This window comes from Talpa occidentalis, unplaced genomic scaffold, assembly GCF_014898055.3.
Source record: "Talpa occidentalis isolate TD23 unplaced genomic scaffold, MPIMG_talOcc4v2.1 talOcc4.12, whole genome shotgun sequence".
NCBI classification, from domain to species: Eukaryota; Metazoa; Chordata; class Mammalia; order Eulipotyphla; family Talpidae; genus Talpa; species Talpa occidentalis.
The window spans coordinates 84,974,165-84,992,651 of NW_023601212.1; the positions used below are offsets into that span (position 1 = coordinate 84,974,165).

The 18,487-nt window shown below is 41.8% G+C and overlaps 1 protein-coding gene across 5 annotated transcripts in view; it reads right to left on the reverse strand.

Annotated features, from left to right (window-relative positions):
• The window catches only part of SMURF1 (SMAD specific E3 ubiquitin protein ligase 1), a 101,672-nt gene that overhangs the window by 10,856 nt on the left and 72,329 nt on the right, over positions 1 to 18,487 (reverse strand). For 2 of the 5 annotated variants that reach the window (XM_037507138.2, XM_037507139.2), the window contains exons 2-14: positions 15,977 to 16,015; positions 14,691 to 14,799; positions 12,922 to 13,055; positions 12,709 to 12,774; positions 11,423 to 11,498; positions 9,816 to 10,057; positions 9,037 to 9,121; positions 8,378 to 8,455; positions 7,337 to 7,483; positions 6,121 to 6,319; positions 4,246 to 4,349; positions 1,739 to 1,853; positions 516 to 694 (exon numbers count right to left, since the gene is read on the reverse strand). In XM_037507138.2, the coding sequence (XP_037363035.1) occupies positions 516 to 694; positions 1,739 to 1,853; positions 4,246 to 4,349; positions 6,121 to 6,319; positions 7,337 to 7,483; positions 8,378 to 8,455; positions 9,037 to 9,121; positions 9,816 to 10,057; positions 11,423 to 11,498; positions 12,709 to 12,774; positions 12,922 to 13,055; positions 14,691 to 14,799; positions 15,977 to 16,015 (1,573 nt within the window). The remainder of the gene's footprint in view (positions 1 to 515; positions 695 to 1,738; positions 1,854 to 4,245; positions 4,350 to 6,120; positions 6,320 to 7,336; positions 7,484 to 8,377; positions 8,456 to 9,036; positions 9,122 to 9,815; positions 10,058 to 11,422; positions 11,499 to 12,708; positions 12,775 to 12,921; positions 13,056 to 14,690; positions 14,800 to 15,976; positions 16,016 to 18,487) is intronic. The other 3 variants (XM_037507142.2, XM_037507141.2, XM_037507140.2) reach the window with 2 other exon arrangements.

The window sequence follows — 18,487 nt, forward strand, 5'->3', positions numbered from 1 at the left end:
GAAGGCAGGACAGTCACAGCCTGAGCCTGGACAGTCAGCCAGCTTGTCCTGCCTTTGCTACAGCCTGGATCTCTCCTTTCTGTGGAACTGGCTCATTCACAGGGACCCACGACAGTTAGGGTTTACCATGGAATTGTGCCTGTGGCATTTACTATTTCTAGGACAATTCCAAACAAAGGTGACCAAACATTAACTGGAGATACACCAGAGTATCAAAAACTAACCAACTCCAGACCTGGGGGCCAACATTTGTGATCAGACACTAATAATTCAAGGGAACAACAGAAGAAACTGGCCAGACATCACGAGGAAAGTAAGCCGGTTAAGTACTTTTTAAAAATCTACTTTTAGGTTTCTGGTTGTAAGACATCTTCGTTCTTCAATTTCACATCTAGTCCCAAAATATATCCACATGCATCAGTACCCAGACACACCCCAAATGTATTTAGCAGACATACACTAAGACAGCCGTATGTATGAATTTTCCACCAACCGAATGGTGAACTAATACTTACAGTATCCACACTAAGCTCTTATGTAGTTCTGGGTCCACGGACTCCAAATCCGAGAGCTGGATGGGTTTCCCCAGGAGCTGCTTATAGAAGGGAACCGTGAAGCCCCCGTTGATGTAGTGTCCGTGGAACACAGCCAGGCCCATGATCCGCCCCACGAAATGGAAATAGGACAGATGGTCCTGTAGGGGGCACCAGAGAACATGAATTCGTTAGGAAAATGACCCTCAGGGTGACAATCTCCAAGTTTCCTGGGAGAACCATGCAACAGGGACTCAGTGACTCACTCGTGACTACGTGAAAGGCGGCTGCTCAGTCGAGTTTTAGAGCATGTCTTCTGGATAGATCACCTGAATGACATTTTATAGGCTCTTAGTTCAAATACCTTCTCAGAATTGCTCTGTGATTTTCTGGGCTTAGTGCAAAATGAAAATGTAGAACCCTTCCACAAAAATTATTATTGGTGACAGCAGAGAAAACAAGTCTGGACCTGCACGGGTCACACATCTAGGAAGCTGCCTTCCCTTTGCTCTCAAAGGAAATAAAGAGCAATAGGCAAAAAGCGCCTTCCTACTCTGCCCTCTCTCCCCTGAGCCCTCAAGAAAGGAGAGAAATCTAAAGAAGGAAAAAGCAAACACAGAGTAAAGTAAATGGTTTTTATTTGGATTGTTCATATTTAAAACCAGAGCCATTCTGGCTTTGAGCTATGGAACCTCACCTTTATGCTTTCAGGTCAGATTTATCATCAGAGGATTTCCAGATTGGTAAAAGACTGTAAAAGAGCTTGGCCCTGCCTCACCTCAAGGGCCATGTGCAAGGTACGAACCACAGGACATGGGCGCCTAGAAAGTCCCCCACTCACCTACTGCCCAATTTTGGGTGAGTCATTCAAAAACTGCTGCTTATTCCTCATTTCTACAGCAAGGAGCTAAGGAAGTACTGGGCCAATTATAGAATATTCCAATGTATTGGACAGAAGATGGGCTTTGTAGCTTGCTTCTCAGAATAACATCAATAAATACAGTCATCATACACACATCCCCTCAAATTAGGTGCTTTGGGCATATAAGTAGCTCAATTTCACCCTTGTTCCCCCTGAAAGCAACACACCCAGTGATCCCAATCACTGAAAATACAGGATTGAAGTCAACCATCTCAATCCAGTTCTCTGCCTTTCAGTAAGTCTACAAACTAACTTTCCTACCTCTTTTTTCATTAATACTTACAGGGTTGATTGAAGAGTCTGGGTTGATTTGCAACATGTAAATATTGTCCGTAGAATATTGGAAGAGTCCATAGTATGGATTCAACATTTCATGGCACAACAAATAAAGCCACTCCCTGGAAATAACAAAAAAAGCATTTTATATCTGTTAAAATATCTAGTTGTAGGTCTTAACAAAAGGATGAATTCACTATGCCCTAGAAGGGCAAAATAAAATAAAGTGAAATGAGCAACTGGTAAGGATACCTGGTTCTGAGAAACAGTGATTTTTCAGACTGGACAAATAAGCCTAATGAAGTAAAACTCACTTCCAGTGGGATCAGAAATGACTTCTCTGGCCAAAATGCCAACAACAACTCAAGTTGAGAAAGACTTTGTTTAACTAGAACTCCTGCCACCCCAGCAACTCGTTAGTCTTCTTACCTCTCAGCTAATATTCTCTACCACTTCACAAAGATCAAACTCTCAGGTGCTATTAGTGATGTGGAAATAACAGACAAAAGTACCATAAAAAACAGTAAGATCCCACTGGAATTAAAAAGTGTGTACACAGATACACAAATACATACTTACAGCACAGAAAAGATGGGAAGGATTTACACTAATAAGGTGACAGGAGTTAACTCTAGAATGATGAGCCATTTTTAGTTTTTTCTTTTGCTGATTCTAGTTTCTACTGTAACTTGTTATTAACATTTATAAAACAGGAGAAAGCATTTCACAGCGTAGGGAGGTCCCTGCTGGAGAATTTCCTATCCAGTTGAACTGGATAATAACAATAATAATAGATTATTCATCCTACTCAAAATTCCTTTCAAATGGATACATCTTAAGATAGCAACCACAATTTTTATTCTGGAATTTCTTTTTCAAATAGAAAATATACAATATTGAGAAAGGATAGGAAAAAGGACAAGCACAGATGCAAACAATCTGTCCACGAAAATTGTGAGAATATGTAAAACATAATCAGACCAAAACAAAGTGATGGAATCAAACTCAAAAGAACAGAAAGGAGCTGCCAAAGATGAGACTCCAGGTCTTAGAAAGCCTCTTTACTAGAGAGGCAACTCCCCGATTATAATCCTTTGATTCAACCCCAAGTTTTGGGGTTGGGATTTAAGAAGAATTGTTTTCATAAAAGTCAAGACCTGCAAATGTCTAGACAGGGTGTGATTAAAATACAAGCACACAAGAGAGAAGTGGCTCAGCGTCAAACTCGGAAATCGTGCAAATGGAGCGCCAGCAAGCAGACAAGGAGCCCGTACGCACGTGCACGAGCCTGAGTCTCTACCCCTCTCCCAGACAGTGAGACAGAGGAAGAATCTGAGCACCAAGAAACAACAAGAGCCCAGGCAAGATGGGAGAGCAGGATCTGCAGCTCCCACTACTGCATCCTGTTCAGCCAGGAGCACACAGACTATTTACATCCATCCATTCTTGTGCCTGTATAGTTGGCTCTTCTCTTACTGCTTCTAGAACATAAGTCATATACCTTGTCCACAGCTCGGAGTGTTTGCTTGTATTTTAATCACACCCTGTCATCATATAAACTATGTAGGTACTGACTCTTACAGGCAACAGGTAGACAAGAAATGACTTATTTATTAGTAAATTCTGGTTCCAGACGAGACTATAAGTCTTCAACCTTGAAAACAATATGAAAGTAACATTACGGATAGAATGTGAGAGGTTAAACATGAAAGGGATCAGAAGGGAAAGTCAGGAACATTAATATCCTTTTCTTATGAAAAAGAGGGGTTGAGAGAGAGCTTCTCTGGTGGATAAACCAAAAAGTTGTGAAAACACATTCCATACAGTTACAAAGAAAATAACAGAATTAAAATTATTGATCCTACTTAACTGGGAAGGTAGAGTGTGAAATTACATTCCCCTCATCACCATTATCCAGTCCATCTGTGTCTGTGACCACAAATCATGACATCAATCGTTAATACCTGAACCTGACAGGTCCAGTAATATAAAGATATCTATTGGAAGAAAGAGCTGAAAGAGCAGATGAGCAGTTGGCTCAAAGATGCAAAGAGTAACTTTCCATTATTCTACTCTTAAAATCATTTCATGAATAATTTTGGCCAAAATTTCATTTTCACAAAATTCCTTTGACACAAACGCAATTGACATACTTTTCTCTCACCCGTGGGATTCCTGTAGTGGGGAAAGCAAAGCTGCCTTCCATTTTAACTTCAGGAGCAGTTCATGGTTCGGGTTCATACAAGATGAAGAAAGGGTTAAGTTTAGAAGTTTAATTCCAGCTTTACAAGAAGTAAATTAATGGTGAAGATCATGTGCGTCCTGATCAGCTACAACGCTAGCGAGCAGGTGCACGGCATTCTTAGTCTAAGAAACTCGCCAGAGGCCACCTCTGCAGTCCTGACTGCTCCGAGATCAGCGCCAGCAAGGGGCCAACAGCATCTCTCTCAAGGTATTTTTTACGGTTCCGATGACCCCCACACCACAGCCCCAGGGAGTCAGCCAGCACCTCACCTTGCCACTCCGCCATAATCCAGACCTTCTTCTCCTCGAAATTTCACCATCAGCCGTTTCTTCAAGTCTTTGGGTCGCATCTTCATTATCTGGCGATAAGACTCCTACACAGCAATGTGACCATTTCAGAGAGAAGAAGTGTACTTATTCTTAAAGTTATAAAAATGATAAAGAGTTATGCTATTTTAAAGAGTTACAAAAAGGGGAGCCTCCCTGGTGGCACAGGGGTTAGAGACACAGTGCTACCAAGCTAGCGCCGTGAGTTCAATCCCCGGCCAGGGAGCTGACCCACATGGCGCAGCAGACCTCTCCTGTCTCACCCGCTGCTCCCCTCAGCAGTGGATTTCAGTAGATCCACCTGTTCTGCTCCCCACTCTGTCTCTCACCCCCACACCTCTGGCCTATACCCCAGTTCTTGTATGCATAAATAAATCAATCTTAAAAAAAAATAAAAGGTTACAAAAAGATGACAGCCCAGCTGATCAAGGAGCCTGGGCGAAAATTAGCTTTCCTTCAGAACTGAGGTTTCTCCTGTTCCTACTCAGTGTTTACTTGGCATCTAGTATATATATTGTTGCTTCCCCCATTTTCCCCCATTGTTTCTCCCTCAGAAACAGCAACAAAACCAACACAACACCAGGTAATATTGTCCCTAAAGGAAACACAAGATGTTTATTTTGATCACAATCACTGAGAACTAACATCCTTACTAGAGCTGACCTCTCTACACGCGTGAATTTGATGTATCCTATAAACAATTCATATATTTTCACAAAAGGACACATCACTAGAGAATGGAGAATAAAAATTCTAAGCCTATTCTCATAGCTGAAGTAAAAAATCATGATTCCTGCTGAGTCAAAAAGCAAAAAAGGTCAAAGACAGAAAGGAGTTCACAGAAAACATAGAGTCAGTCTAACATGGCTTCAGAGTGAGCATTTTAAGTGGATGTAGCTAAATGTCTGTAGATATTTTCAGTGATAAGGCACTTAAGAATCTTTCCATGCTTTAAATTTAATGTAACTCAAGCTCTACTATCCCGAGAGGAAACGAGGACATTGATGGGAAATGATCTGCGGCAAAATGTCAATAATTCAGTTCTCCACCCTTGGCAACAATTTAAGATGCTCCATGGACAAAATGGGACACTTGAGCTGACCCACGCTTGCAGGGCCGGCTGCGCAGGCGCCAAGCACAGTGCTGGCTGGTCTTCAGGGCAGCACTCTGTGGAGACGCGCCGGGCTCCCTCCCTGCAGCAGGGTCTCTTGCCCTCCACACTGTAACTCCTAAGGACCTGGGCTCAGTCCTCAGGCAGTCGCATTTGATCATTTCTGCCACTGATTCCACAAAGGCAGGTAGGCCGTGGCCCCAACCTCATGATCATCTTTCCTGAGGAAAGGGTCCTATCCCTGCTTGTTCAGGACCCTGATCCCCCAGGGCAGCTGCATCAGGGAAAGAACCCCTCCCAGGAGCACTTGATCTTCCTATTTCCATAAGAGACAAGAAGGGTGGCCGCTTGGTCACTCAGCTTCTCTGAGCAGACAGTGCCCCTGGATGAAAGCCTTTGGGAAGCAGCACTGGTTCTGAGGCCCCATGCAAGTGACAGAATAATCTGCGGAGTGCAGGTAAAGGGGTCTACCATACGGTTTAGCACTAGTTTCTATACAAATCTCTAGGTTTTCACCTCAGACGCTATCTAGCTTTTAAACTTTGACCATAGGAGGAAATCAATGCCCTCTCGGGGCCTCTGGTCCTAAGAAGCCCTTTCACTGAGTGATAAAGTCAATACCTGAAATACCAAACCGAAAGACCATACTTTTTATCCTCAGGGATGAACATTCTACACCTGACTGCTAGTTGCGCTAAATTCTATACCTCAAATATTTCTTCTCTGGACACTTCGATGCGGCAATGACCAGCTTGTGGTTGCTGAAGTGAAAGTTCATGTCTGAGGACCTTCAGCTTCTGGACTAAATCTCTTTCGTATCTCTGGGCAGGAAGCTCCTCGTCCTCCACAGAGCCCTCACTGGGCAGTGGCAGCGGCTGGCTGGGCTCCTTTAGTTGGCACTGGTGACTTGGAAACAGAAGCATCAACGTCATTCCAGGGGCAGCAAGCAAGTGGTCAAGAGGCTGCAGGCAATGCCCCCCACACCAAAGGAACTGAGAAGAGAGTTCATTACACACAACTTCAAGTAGAAACGGTTTCCCGTGACAGACAGAACGATGTACAGAGATATTTAAAAACTGCTGGTGGCCACTATTAGTTTGAAGATAGGAGATACCCCAATTCTAAGCAATGACTTATCTCATACATAATCACTGCTAAAAATAAAAAGATATTGCAAATATTTATCGTATATCTATTATGTTTCTATGACTAGATCAAGACACTATTAGATGTTTCCTGGTGGTCAGAATTAACTGGAGTTGATGTGAAAAACCTTCAGAGGGGAAGGTAGTGGAGGGGCAGCATGCTCCAGGGCAAACAACTCAAATGAAGTCTCATGCCACCAGTTCTCATTTTCAAAACCATGGGATTTCTAAGCCTGCTCTTTATGAGCAAAAAATCCAATAAAATCAAAGGACCAGGAGTAGTACAGGGACGAAGTAGCATTTATCCTGTTCAAGTTTTGCCACTACTGTCAACAATTAAAGGAGCTACTTGGGCTCTTATGTTCTGAGAACAGACTTGGAACACTGACTGCGGGGGCCCAGGGTAATTCCAGTTCTAATTAACCAGGAACAATGGGACAGGAACCGGGCCAGACGGTGCAGCCTTGAGGGCACTGAGGAAAAGCTCATGTCCCTGCTTCTCACTGGAAGGGCCACCACTCCATCTGAGTGCCATTAGTGACGCTGCCCAACACGCCACCTCAGTGTCTACTTAGGCTGCAAGCAAGAAACTAGCAACATCACATGGCTTTGCTACTGCTCACAGTTAAGAATTTAAAACATGCAACTGTCCACCAAATAGGAATCACATTTTGTTTATGCTTAAACTCTACTAATAACGCAGTAGAAAAACTGAAAATTAGTGAAAACATTAAATTATAAACAGAAAAGGTCAACAAAGAGTTTGTAAAAGTCTTACTTCATGATGTGGTGTAACCTTGGGTCTGTAAACTGGGTTGTTCGGTTATTATGATCTACAAAATATATCCTCCCAGAAACTGTACTTCTGACTTCCCAACCTGGTGGCAGTGGTCCAAGTTCATCACAATTCACACTGTTAAGGTCTCTACCAAAACGGAAGATACAGAGAGGTTTTCCATCTGAGTAAGGAGGCATAAGACCAAAACTTCATCGGAGAAGAACCACAGGGGTCCCTTATCAAGGCAGCCATGTCCCAGTTTGGCTAAGAGGGACAGTCATGGTGCTACTTACGCCAAACCCCCATTGTGTCCAGGCTTCTGGGCTACAATTGGCAGCAAAATCTAACAGATAAAACCAGAACTTTCAGAGCCTATAACCACAGTATGGAACATGGTCTGCCGGGGAAATAGTTTCTCATATGCAAGAGGGCCAGAATAGTAGGAAGTACTGAGTGCTGTTGGAGAACAGTCTGAATTCACAAACTCAATGTTCAAGGTGAGAAAGGTTTCCTCATTGAAAAGTTCCCAGATGCATAAGTTTTTCTTAAAGCTAAAGGGGATGTATTCACATGCATTTGAAATCTCACAACTCTGAACAGCTGCACTGGGAACAGGACTCCTCATGGTTGAGTTGGCTTCTCGTTAAGCAAGTGTTTCTAATTCTAACCTCTTAATAGGTATTTCAATACAACCACAGCCCTGTGGGAGCATAGCATTACTGACCAAGATGCTCTTCTGGTTAACACAAAAGTCTGGTATTTCTAAAAGTGGGTAAGAGACACCTCATTCATTTGCAGGTAATTCCATTCTAATTATAGATACTGAATTGTAAATTGAACATAGACTTGGAAAATCAAAGACAGGAAGCTCATTCTCAGATGAAACAAATCATGAACAAAAAGGAAATGAGCATTACTAAAAATGTTATTAGGTAGTAATGCTATCTAAAACAAACAAAAAAAATTTTAAAGGAAAGCAAAGCAAAGCAAAAAAAAGAAACTTAACTCCATTATGGGGTGGGGGCGGGGGGTCTCTCTGACCTGGGCTCAGATGTATGGCCTTGCAGAAGGAATTCGTATAGAAAAGCTTCATCTCCCCCAGGAATGGTCCCCAAGGGACTGAGGCAATAGGGACAGTAAAGTAGAAGAGAAAAAGGGTAATAGCGTCTTTATATTTCTTTTTAACTTTTTTATTATGGAAAATTTTAAGCATATAAAAAAGTAGAGAGACCATAATGAATACCCAACTTAAACATTCTCATCATCAACCTGATTCAAATATTCCCCTACTCACTGCCCCCACCCCAATTATCTGAAGCAAATCCCAGCCAAGGTATCATTTCATCCCTCCACGTTTTTAGTTTAAAATGAGAGCAGCACATCTCAAAGGGCTTACTGGCTTTCCAAATAAGAGCACACTTGATGATCTAGGGGCTGGGATAGTCTTTCTTCATCATATGATCTGATTTCAAGATATAGGAAGAGTTTCTAAAGGCCCACTTAGTTCCAGCAGCTGCCACGGGACAGTCGAGCAGGGCCTCCCACCCAGCTCCAGAGCTGTGGCCCCCGTGATGACCTCGCTGTGCTGCCATCCTCCAAGTTTACACGGTCAAAGCTAAGGGGCGCTATATCCACAATCGGACGTGCAGGCAAGTGCTGGAGAAGCCTGCTGTGCCTCTGAAGGTTTTCAGAAAACCTACCTCGGTATCCTGGGGTCGTGCCACGTGCTAACTCCAGTCTGGGTGTGCAAAAAGTAAACCTGCCCTTGCACCGTTGTTCTCTGTTCTGCACAAGAAATTGGGGGACACAATTAGTGAGTTCAGTTCCAAGGAGAGTTTTCAACCAGCCCTCTAAGCACGGGGTCTAAGCGTCCTTATGACATTCTTTACAATCACTGAGAAAAGGATGTGAAAGGGCAAAGGCGGGTTCCCAGATCCGGGTCTGACTTTCTCCAGTTCTGCCCTGGGAGGCAGCCCCGCCTCCAGTGGCCATACCCTGGGTGAGATGCTCCAAGTGTATCCGCCACCTCAGCATGAGTCTACGCTGACCTCTGTCATCTCCATATGCTCTTACTTCTGGAATGATCTGCGACATCTAATTCCACTCCTTCATTTCAGCTCCCTCCCTGCGATGATGATGATGATCCCTTCATTCTTACCCCTGCTGTCCTTTCCACATTTCAAGCCACAGAGCACACAAAAACCCTCACAGAGCCCACGCATCATCTTGGTTGTCTTTGGTGTTAATTTGCCTAAAATTTTCACACAAGTGCTAAACTGGGAGATAGAACGATTGCTGACAACTTCATGATGAGCAAGATTTAGCATCGTCTTTTTCTGGCTACTTGCCTTTCCACTGACATTACCACGGCACACAGCGGCTCTGCACTGCAGCTAAGGTCCGAGCTACTAAGAAAGGCCCACGAAGTGACAGCTCCTGCCCACTGCAGATGACAGCGGAGCAGCCGCTGAGTTCTCACCGTAGCCTTCGGGCAGTTCTGGTGACTGGTGGCCGTGGGGTCGGTTCTGAGGCGTCTGCAGTGACCCTCGAACCTCAGGGTTTCGCAGTCGCTGTGTCTGAAGTCTTTGATCTTGACTTGGGGACTCCACAAACCTGCAGTTCCCTCCACCAGCAGCAGCACCGGTACTGTCTGTGTAAGGGGCCGGCTCCTCCATGAAGCAGCTGAGGGGCCTCCCAGGCCCGGAGTCTTCATACACGGTTCTGCAGGAGGGAAACGCACACACGGGAACAAGGCTGAGCACACGTGCCTTACGTTTCAACTTGACACTCTCACATCCATTTATCTTGCTTTTCTTGAAGAAGTCAGTGTCCCAAGTGCTTAGTTTTTAAAATTTGCCCTGTCCTAGTTAAATAGGCTCTTTCAGAGGAACACGCAGACAAAAGGAGCCACATCCGCAGGCTATCAAGGCCGGCCATGGGAACTCATCCTCAGGGAAGAGCTGGATAACTGGGGGCGCCCAACAGTGCACTAAGGAGCTTGTGAAAGGAGATTTCACTGACTTCATTTTAAATAAAATCCATTTTTCTTGTTATTTTATTCGACCAAAGAACTCCTGGTAATACAAAAACCACAAGACTATTTTTTAACATGAAATCTTTGCCCCTGAACAATTTTCTAGAAATTTACCTTAATGGGCTATTTCCCCTTATAAGCAAATGCATTTTACATTGAAAATTTTCAAATATACACAATTTAAGAGACTAATACAATCAGCCCTTCCTCCCCCAGACCCATCATCCAGCTACAACCACCACCACCGCGTGGCTACTCCTTCCCTCTACTGGCTTATTCTAAAACCGTTTTGTCATTTCGTCCTTAAATATTTCAACATCTATCTCTGGAAGATAGAGACTTTCCCTATTATTATAACTTAAAAATGTACATTAATTTTTTAATATCATCAAATGCCAGTATTCAAATTTCTCCAGACAATTAACTCATTAATTAGGATCCAAATGAGGGCCACACATTGGATTTAGTAGGTATGGCTCTTAAGCCTCTCTTATTACTAACTTGTGGGTTCTCTTCATTGTTTTAAATTTTTCTTGCTATGTATTTATTGAAGACACTCTACAGAGCGGCCCCGTTCTGGGCGGTGCTTACTGCACAGCCCTGGGGCTGTGCTGGATTTCTGAGAGGTACGTTAATCTCATCCTCTCTCCCATGGCATGTGAGCAGCTACTAATGATTCCCCATTAGGGTCCATCCATTCTCTGGGTGGGTCACAAAATTGTGACAGTGACCAAAGAAAGGTTTTGAGGTTTTTTTGGTATGTGTTTTGCTCCCTAGGTGTCATTATAAACTATGAATTGTTAACATATTTGTTGATGTGTTTCAATCCATTATAGTTATAATTCTTTGTGATGTTCGACCCCTCCCATGTTAGGCAGGTGGGCACCTCTTTAAGTTGGATCCTAAGTCTTTCGGGCACAACCCAGTAGTCTTTACAGCTTCCTTTACCAACAAGGAAACTGACCACAGTGGAGAAGGGATGAAGGATGCTTTCAAATAGGGTGAGAGCCTAAGGCAGCAGAGAGCTCAGCCCGCACGCCAGTCATACATACCCTTCATTTTCTAACAGTCCTCTGCAGTCTACCACAGACCCTCCAGTGCCTATTCTGTCTCGTGTCTGTAAACTGACTAAAACAGAAAAAAATGTCTTGCATTAAAATCCAGTGGTATTTTATACAATTGTAATACAGTGAACCATTGTGAATTTTTAATTTATGTACAACATTGTTTTTAAAAAGCAAAGCATATGTATATACACACAAATACACATTCTTATGCTCTTAAGCACAAAGCAGTTACTCCAGTAGCTGCATACCACTGCACACTGCTTGGAACATTCCTTGTAAATGTGGAGCAGAAAAAGAGACTGTGTTTTTCAAGCTCTCCATAAGAAGACAATAATCCTTTCTCTAAGTTACCTTTAAAGATGATTTTCACTTATGTTTAATAAGTGCACAGAGAGTACTCTGAGCACCTGCAAGGTCTAGATGAGTCTCAGTATGTATTCTCTAGCCTTACTATGAACAAAGACATTTGTAAAGTTATTTCCAGTTATTCATTTTTCCTGGCACAACCCTCCAAAGAAAAGAAATCACAAACAGAAAAGCAGTAAATGAGAACTTTCTCATTATGATACTTTTCAGGATTTACACCCACTGTTTATTTATCTTGGGTCAAGAGTCAAATCCACAGAAAACAACACCTAAGAGGTATGGCGTCCTAAGCCACTCCAGGGTGCTGCTGAAACACTGTTTTCTTTCATTCCTTGCAAAGCAGTCAACATGTGATTTACCAGAAAATGGGGTGGATGACAGGATGAGCTGCTTAACAGATAAATCACTTCCCATGGAACATCTCCATCTCCAGTCAACACTTAGCAACATTAGCACATTTTTAAAATTCTAAATAATTCAATCCTGAGTCTATAAAACCCTATTAGATGGATGCTGCCATGTTCATGTACGTGCCTTCTCAAAGAAACTATTTCTCAATGTTTGCATCTGTGGCCACCATCCCTGTCATCTGCACTGGAAGACAATGACAAATTAATGGCCCATTAATGCAATGATTAAAATTACATTTTAAATTATAACCCTCTACCTTTTTGTACTTAGTCACTATAATTCCCTTTGAATAACAGGATGAAGGGAACTAGATAAAATAATAAAACCGCACAGGATGAAACTTTTTAGTACAGAAGAGATGGCCCCTGTGTGTCACTTGTGCTTCCAAGTGCGTCACCACTGTCAGTGCCCGTGTGTTTCCTCCGTGCTGAAGAGCTGAATGTTTTGTTCTGTAAAAGCATCTCTTTATACAGATGAGATGAGAAAGTTCTTACCCACTATTTGGCCACGAACTGCATCAGTATCTGAGGGATTTAGTTTGCATAGATCCAAACGCTGGTCTGCAAACAAACAATTCAAAACTTAACCCAGGGAAATGTTAACTAGGGAGGAAGGCAGGAATTCTGTATTCAGTATTCAAAAAAAAAAAGATGCCCCATAAGCCTTCTTCAGTTGCATTAAGAGGCAGAAAAGCTTCCGGTTCTTACATCCAGTATCTTTCAGTCTGCTGATGGCATTGGAGAGCAGCCGCACACAGCCCAGGAAGCCAGCTCCCTGCTTCTTGTGGATTTTCTTGTGGTTCCAGACGCTGATGGTGATGGAATCTGTTTTCCCAACATATCTGAAAACAACATGCAAACTTACTTTTAACTTTATTTCTGAATTATGAGAGTCCACTGAGATCTTATCTGATTGACTTATTAGTACAGAAGAATCCCATTTAAAATAATATTGTAACAAGCACTCGATAAATACAAGTCAACTAACCTCAATGTGTTGGGAAAAGAACTACACAATGGCTTATGTAAGAAGCAAATATAGACAGCCATACAATGACTGTAACCTCCTAACAGAGATTCCATAGGACAATGAAATGATTCATAAATTCCCATCAATTAGACTTAATCTGGAATACTAGTTTGTAACAAGGGACTGCTAGCAAACCTATAGATCCATTCACAGTAAACTAAAGACATTCAGTCTCCCCTTCTCAGTGCAAGTCAAACACCCAGGGGAGCTTTCAGGACAACCACTTTCCAAGCCCCTTACTTTCCAAGCCTCAGTGTAATTGAAACAAAGCCTTAGAATTCAACTTCCAAAAATCCCACCCAAACATAGTATAATTTGTGTTAATAAGAAAACAAACACTCAGTATTACTTTGATGAAAATTTCTTGCCTGCGACCTGAAAACATAGGTGCATATAAAGTAGTGGTTTCCAAACTGCAATCCGTTTTATGAATGAATTTAAGAAACTGCCTGATGGTACAGACAGAATGAATGTAGGCGGAAGGAAGGAATGTATGGAATGAATGTACAGTCCATCATTCTCAACTATACTTTCTCCTACAGAAAATATATTTGCACTAAAAAGCAGAATTTTTAAAAATCAATAAATATATATATAACATATTTACATAATAAATATTATAATAATGCAAGGTGAAGGTAAAAATTCTCAGCGCTACAAGGTTTTGGGTTTCACTGAAAAGGTAGCATATAGAGGACATGATCTATGGCCCTTTTTTCTGTTAGAATGGACAAGAGATTTAAAGTTTAAGGATCGGGCCTCCCCTGGTGGCGCAGCGGTTGAGCGCTGGGCTGTGAGGCTGCCCGCAGCCTCTGTAGCACCGGTTTGTTCCCCGGCCGCTGGCGAGGGTCCCACAAAAAAAAAAATTTAAGGGCCTCCCCGGTGGCGCAGCGGTTGAGCGCTGGGTTGCGAAGCTGCCAGCAGCCTCTGCAGCGCCGGTTCGATCCCCGGCTGCTCCCCGGCCACCGGAGGAGGGTCCCGCATGGCGCGCAGACCTCTCCTGCCGCCCGCTGCTCCCCTCAGCAGTGTACTTCGGTCCTTCTGCCTGCTCTGCTCCCCGCTCTGGCTCTGGTGAATTCTCTCACCCTCCCGCGCTTCTGACTGTACCCAGTGCATGTATAAACAAAACAAACAAATGAATAAATAAATAAATAAATAAATAAATAAATAAAACAAAAAAAAAAAAATTTAATTAAAAAAAAAAAGTTTAAGGATCACTATTACAGAAGCAAGCCAGAAAAAAACCTATGAAAATGTCAAATGCAAAGTCTTCCAAGAATATAAACTCTAAAACTAGGTAGTATGCATTCATTCAGCCATCCACTTTTGTTACCAAGAAGGTGACAATCTTTTTTTTTTTTTTTTTTTTTAATTAAATGCTTCTCTTAATAGCTAGGTTCTTACTCTCCCACCTCTCCCAGAATGGCTTAGAGAAAGTTCAACTCACAGATCGTAGTGCTGGTTCCACTTTGGGTCCAACGTGTTTTTCACAGTGTCCGTTGAGTGGCACTGCCCAGATCCATCCACAACAATCTTTGCAAAAGGATCAGGGAGCCCTAAGGGGGAGGGAGAGCCACTGCTGAGCGAGACTACACACCCGTCTGCACACCCCGGAACACAGTCCTGCAGGCCAAGGGTGCTTCAAGATCCCTTTGTAAAGAAAAGCACCCTTGTATTTGTCCTCTAATTTAGGGTTAGTTTCAATCAGTAACAGAAATAGTTATTTCTACTTAGCTTTCTAAGAAAATAATCCAGTATGGTGTTACCCTCAGGTTGTTAGAGGCTAAAAAACTATAAAGTATGCTCAAATTCAAATTTCCTTTTCTGATGATCGCTAAGTGGAACTAATTTAATGGAGAAAACTTGTCTATACTTAATTGTATTTATGCTTCTAAAAAATAGTAATGCCCAGATACTTTGTCCACTGACTTGGTCTATTCTGTCTACGGCAGTCAGTATCCAGCAGAAAGTAACATGAAAAGTCCCTAAATGCACAAGTATGACTCAGACAGGCTTATAAGATCAAGAGGGGAGAAGGTAAAGGCTGCAGAGACGGGCATGGGGTCACCACTCTGGAGCTTCCCAGATGCTTGAACAGAGCCTGGGAGTCTAGTTCCTTCAGCTTCGAAGTGTCAACAGCGCCACTGCAGAGGTGAGCAGCGGTCTCATGAGGACCAGCAAGTATGTATGAAGAATTTCACACTGCATGCACCTACCTTATGGTAGGTGAAATTAAAGAATGATTCCTTCCTTTAGAAAAGGATCCTTATGTTTTATATTTTCTTTAATTACAAGGCTTTAGAAATGTGATTTGATTTATAAAACCTAACAATTTTACCAAATCCAGCTATTTCCAGAAAAACATCTCATATGTATTTAAGCTCACAACATTTCACCTAGCACAAAGTAGTATATTAATGGGTGAAAAGACAAAATTTGGCGTGGCCAGAAAAGGGAATAAGAGTTTTTCTTTAATAACTTATAAACCGTGCCTTTGGGCTAAGGAGCCTTTTTGTTGTAGTCAACTCGGAATGAAGTGGGTCAAACCACAGATTTTTAAACTTTGGCGGGGTGGGGGAGGCCACATTATCAGGTACCTGTAAAACCACGGATTTCTATTCAGTAAATTGCTGCACTTTTAGAAGAATATACACAGTATTGTTGCTTTTAAGTTTAAAATTTCAGAAACAAGTGAATAATAATATATGAGAGCAGAAATGGGTATTTACTTACTGAAGAAGTCTTTCTTTGCGAGGTTCTTGGCACACAATACTAAAAACAAACAAACAATGAAGGATTAACATTTTGCACAAGAACTAAATTATGGGTCTCCCCCACCCCATATGTAGAAGTTCACACTCCCAGTGCGACTGCTTCGAGAATGGGGCCTTTGTGGGAGTGGTTAGGTTTAGATGAAGTCATGAGGGTGCGGTGCTGATGGGATCAGGGCCTCCGAAGGAGACCTCGGAGCTGGCTGGCTCCTGCTCTGCACAGCGCCCTCTGCAAGCCAAGGAGAGGCCCTCACCAAGAACCGAATCTACCACCCCTTGTTCCTAAGACTTTGCAGCCTCTCAAACTGAGAAATAAATATTTGTTGCTTAAGCCACCCAGTCCATGGTATTTTATTATAATCCAAACTGCCTGAGGCACTAGTCTGTAACTGCAATGGAAAAAAAAGAGCCTGAAAATTATCTTCTGATTATTTGTCTTTCAAATTTTGTTCCACATTAAATAAAAAACAAGTAACTAAGAAGTCTTTTTTCTCCTCAAATTGGAAATCCACTATAACAAATGCAAACATTTTAGCTTAAACTTAAAATCTTAAACACAAACAAATGGACTAAGACCTGAAGCATTTGCCTTTATAGCTACTGTTAACAAAACATCAAAAGGAGCTGGGTGTTTTTGATATTCTGATAAATAATACAATTTTGTAAATGTAAACTGGTACACTGGAAACTAAAAGGAAAGGGAAAGTGGCAGAAAATAGGGGCCATCATCATGGTTTTATGAAAAACAAATGACAAAAATGCATGTTATTAATGTTGACATAAAAAAAGAGTGCAATAAGTGCTATTGCTGTTAATACCATGTATTAATGAGGTAGTATTAATTAATGTAAGGAATTTTGTCACCAGATCTATAACACGATTAAAACTACTCTATCAGAGGAAAATATAGCAACGCCTCTTTTCCAATGCTTCACAGTTTCACTAACTTCTAAGAATATATGTTTTCTAATACACTTATATATTTTACAAAAGCATATTCATGTAAGATAAACTGTTCTGTAAACTTTTTACTTAGTATATTTTATATAACAGCTTTATTAAGATATAATTCAATTACCAGACAATTCATTCACCTAAAGTATATTATTCAATGGCTTTTAATATACTCAGGACAATACACCTATCACCACAATCCATTTCAGAACATTTTCATCACCCCCAAAAGAAATCACAGACCATGAGCAGTCCCTCTTCAACCTCAAACCTTGCCAGATTCCTATGTAACCGTTAATTCTACTTCATGTCTCTGTGGATCTAACTATTCTGCATTTTTATTATTGAGTTGTGAGAATTTTTTATATATTCTAAATACCCACATCTATAGATACCTATATCTATATAGCTATATAAGATATCCTTATGACATACTGATATGCAAAGAGCTCCCATTTGTATGGGTTGTCCTTTCACTTTTTTGATGCTGCTCTTTGAAACACCAAAGCTTTTCATTTTAATGAAATCCAATTTATCTGTTTTCTTTGGTTGCTTGTGCTTTGGGTATCATGTCCAAGTAAGGCTTTGCCTAACAAAGGTCTTAAAGATTTATTCCTGTATTTTCTTCTTGCGAGTTTTACAGTGTGTATTCTTTTTTAATACATTCAGCAGTTAAACAGAACTTCAAGTCTAGCACACAATTTGAGTTCAGTTTGGGTGGTGTGAAGAGGGTACAGCTTCAGGATTTAGCAGGCAGATATTCGGCTGACCAGCACCATTTGTTGAGAGGACTACTTCCTCCCCACTCACTCTGTCTTGACCATCTTGTTGAAAATCAATGCACTACACGCTGAGAACGCACTCAGGTCACTGATCTGCACGACTCTCCTGGTGCTATGCCCACACTGTCGCGAACTGTTAGTCTGCTCAAGCTGCTATCACCAAATACCCCAGACTGTGTAGCTTATAAACAACAACCAATTATTTTTCAGTTACAAAGGCTGAAGTCTGAGATCAGGGTGTCATGGTGGTCAGGTAGGGGTTCCCTTCCACGTGACAGCATGGAACACTCTGGAGTATCCCATCTATGAGGGTTCTACCTTCAAGACTTAAATACCTCCCAAAGGCTCTACCTACTACAGACGTCCTTGAATTACAATGGGGTTACTGCCTGACAAATCTATTAGTTGAAAACATCCTCAGTTGAAAATGCCTTTAATGCCCTAACCTACACATCATAGCCTTGCCTAGCCAACCTTAAACATGCTCAGAACACTTACATTACCTGCAGATAGGCAACATCATCTAATACAAAACCTTTTGTAATGAAGTGCTGATTATCTCATATAATTTATTAAATGCTGTAGTGAAAGTGAAAAACAGAATTTATTAATTCAAAGTATGGTTTCTACAGAGTGCCTATCACTTTCACATCATTGTAAAGTTGAAAAAAATCAGCCAAACTATTATAAATTGGAGACCAGGGGCCTCCCTAGTGGCGCAAGGGGTTAAGCACAGC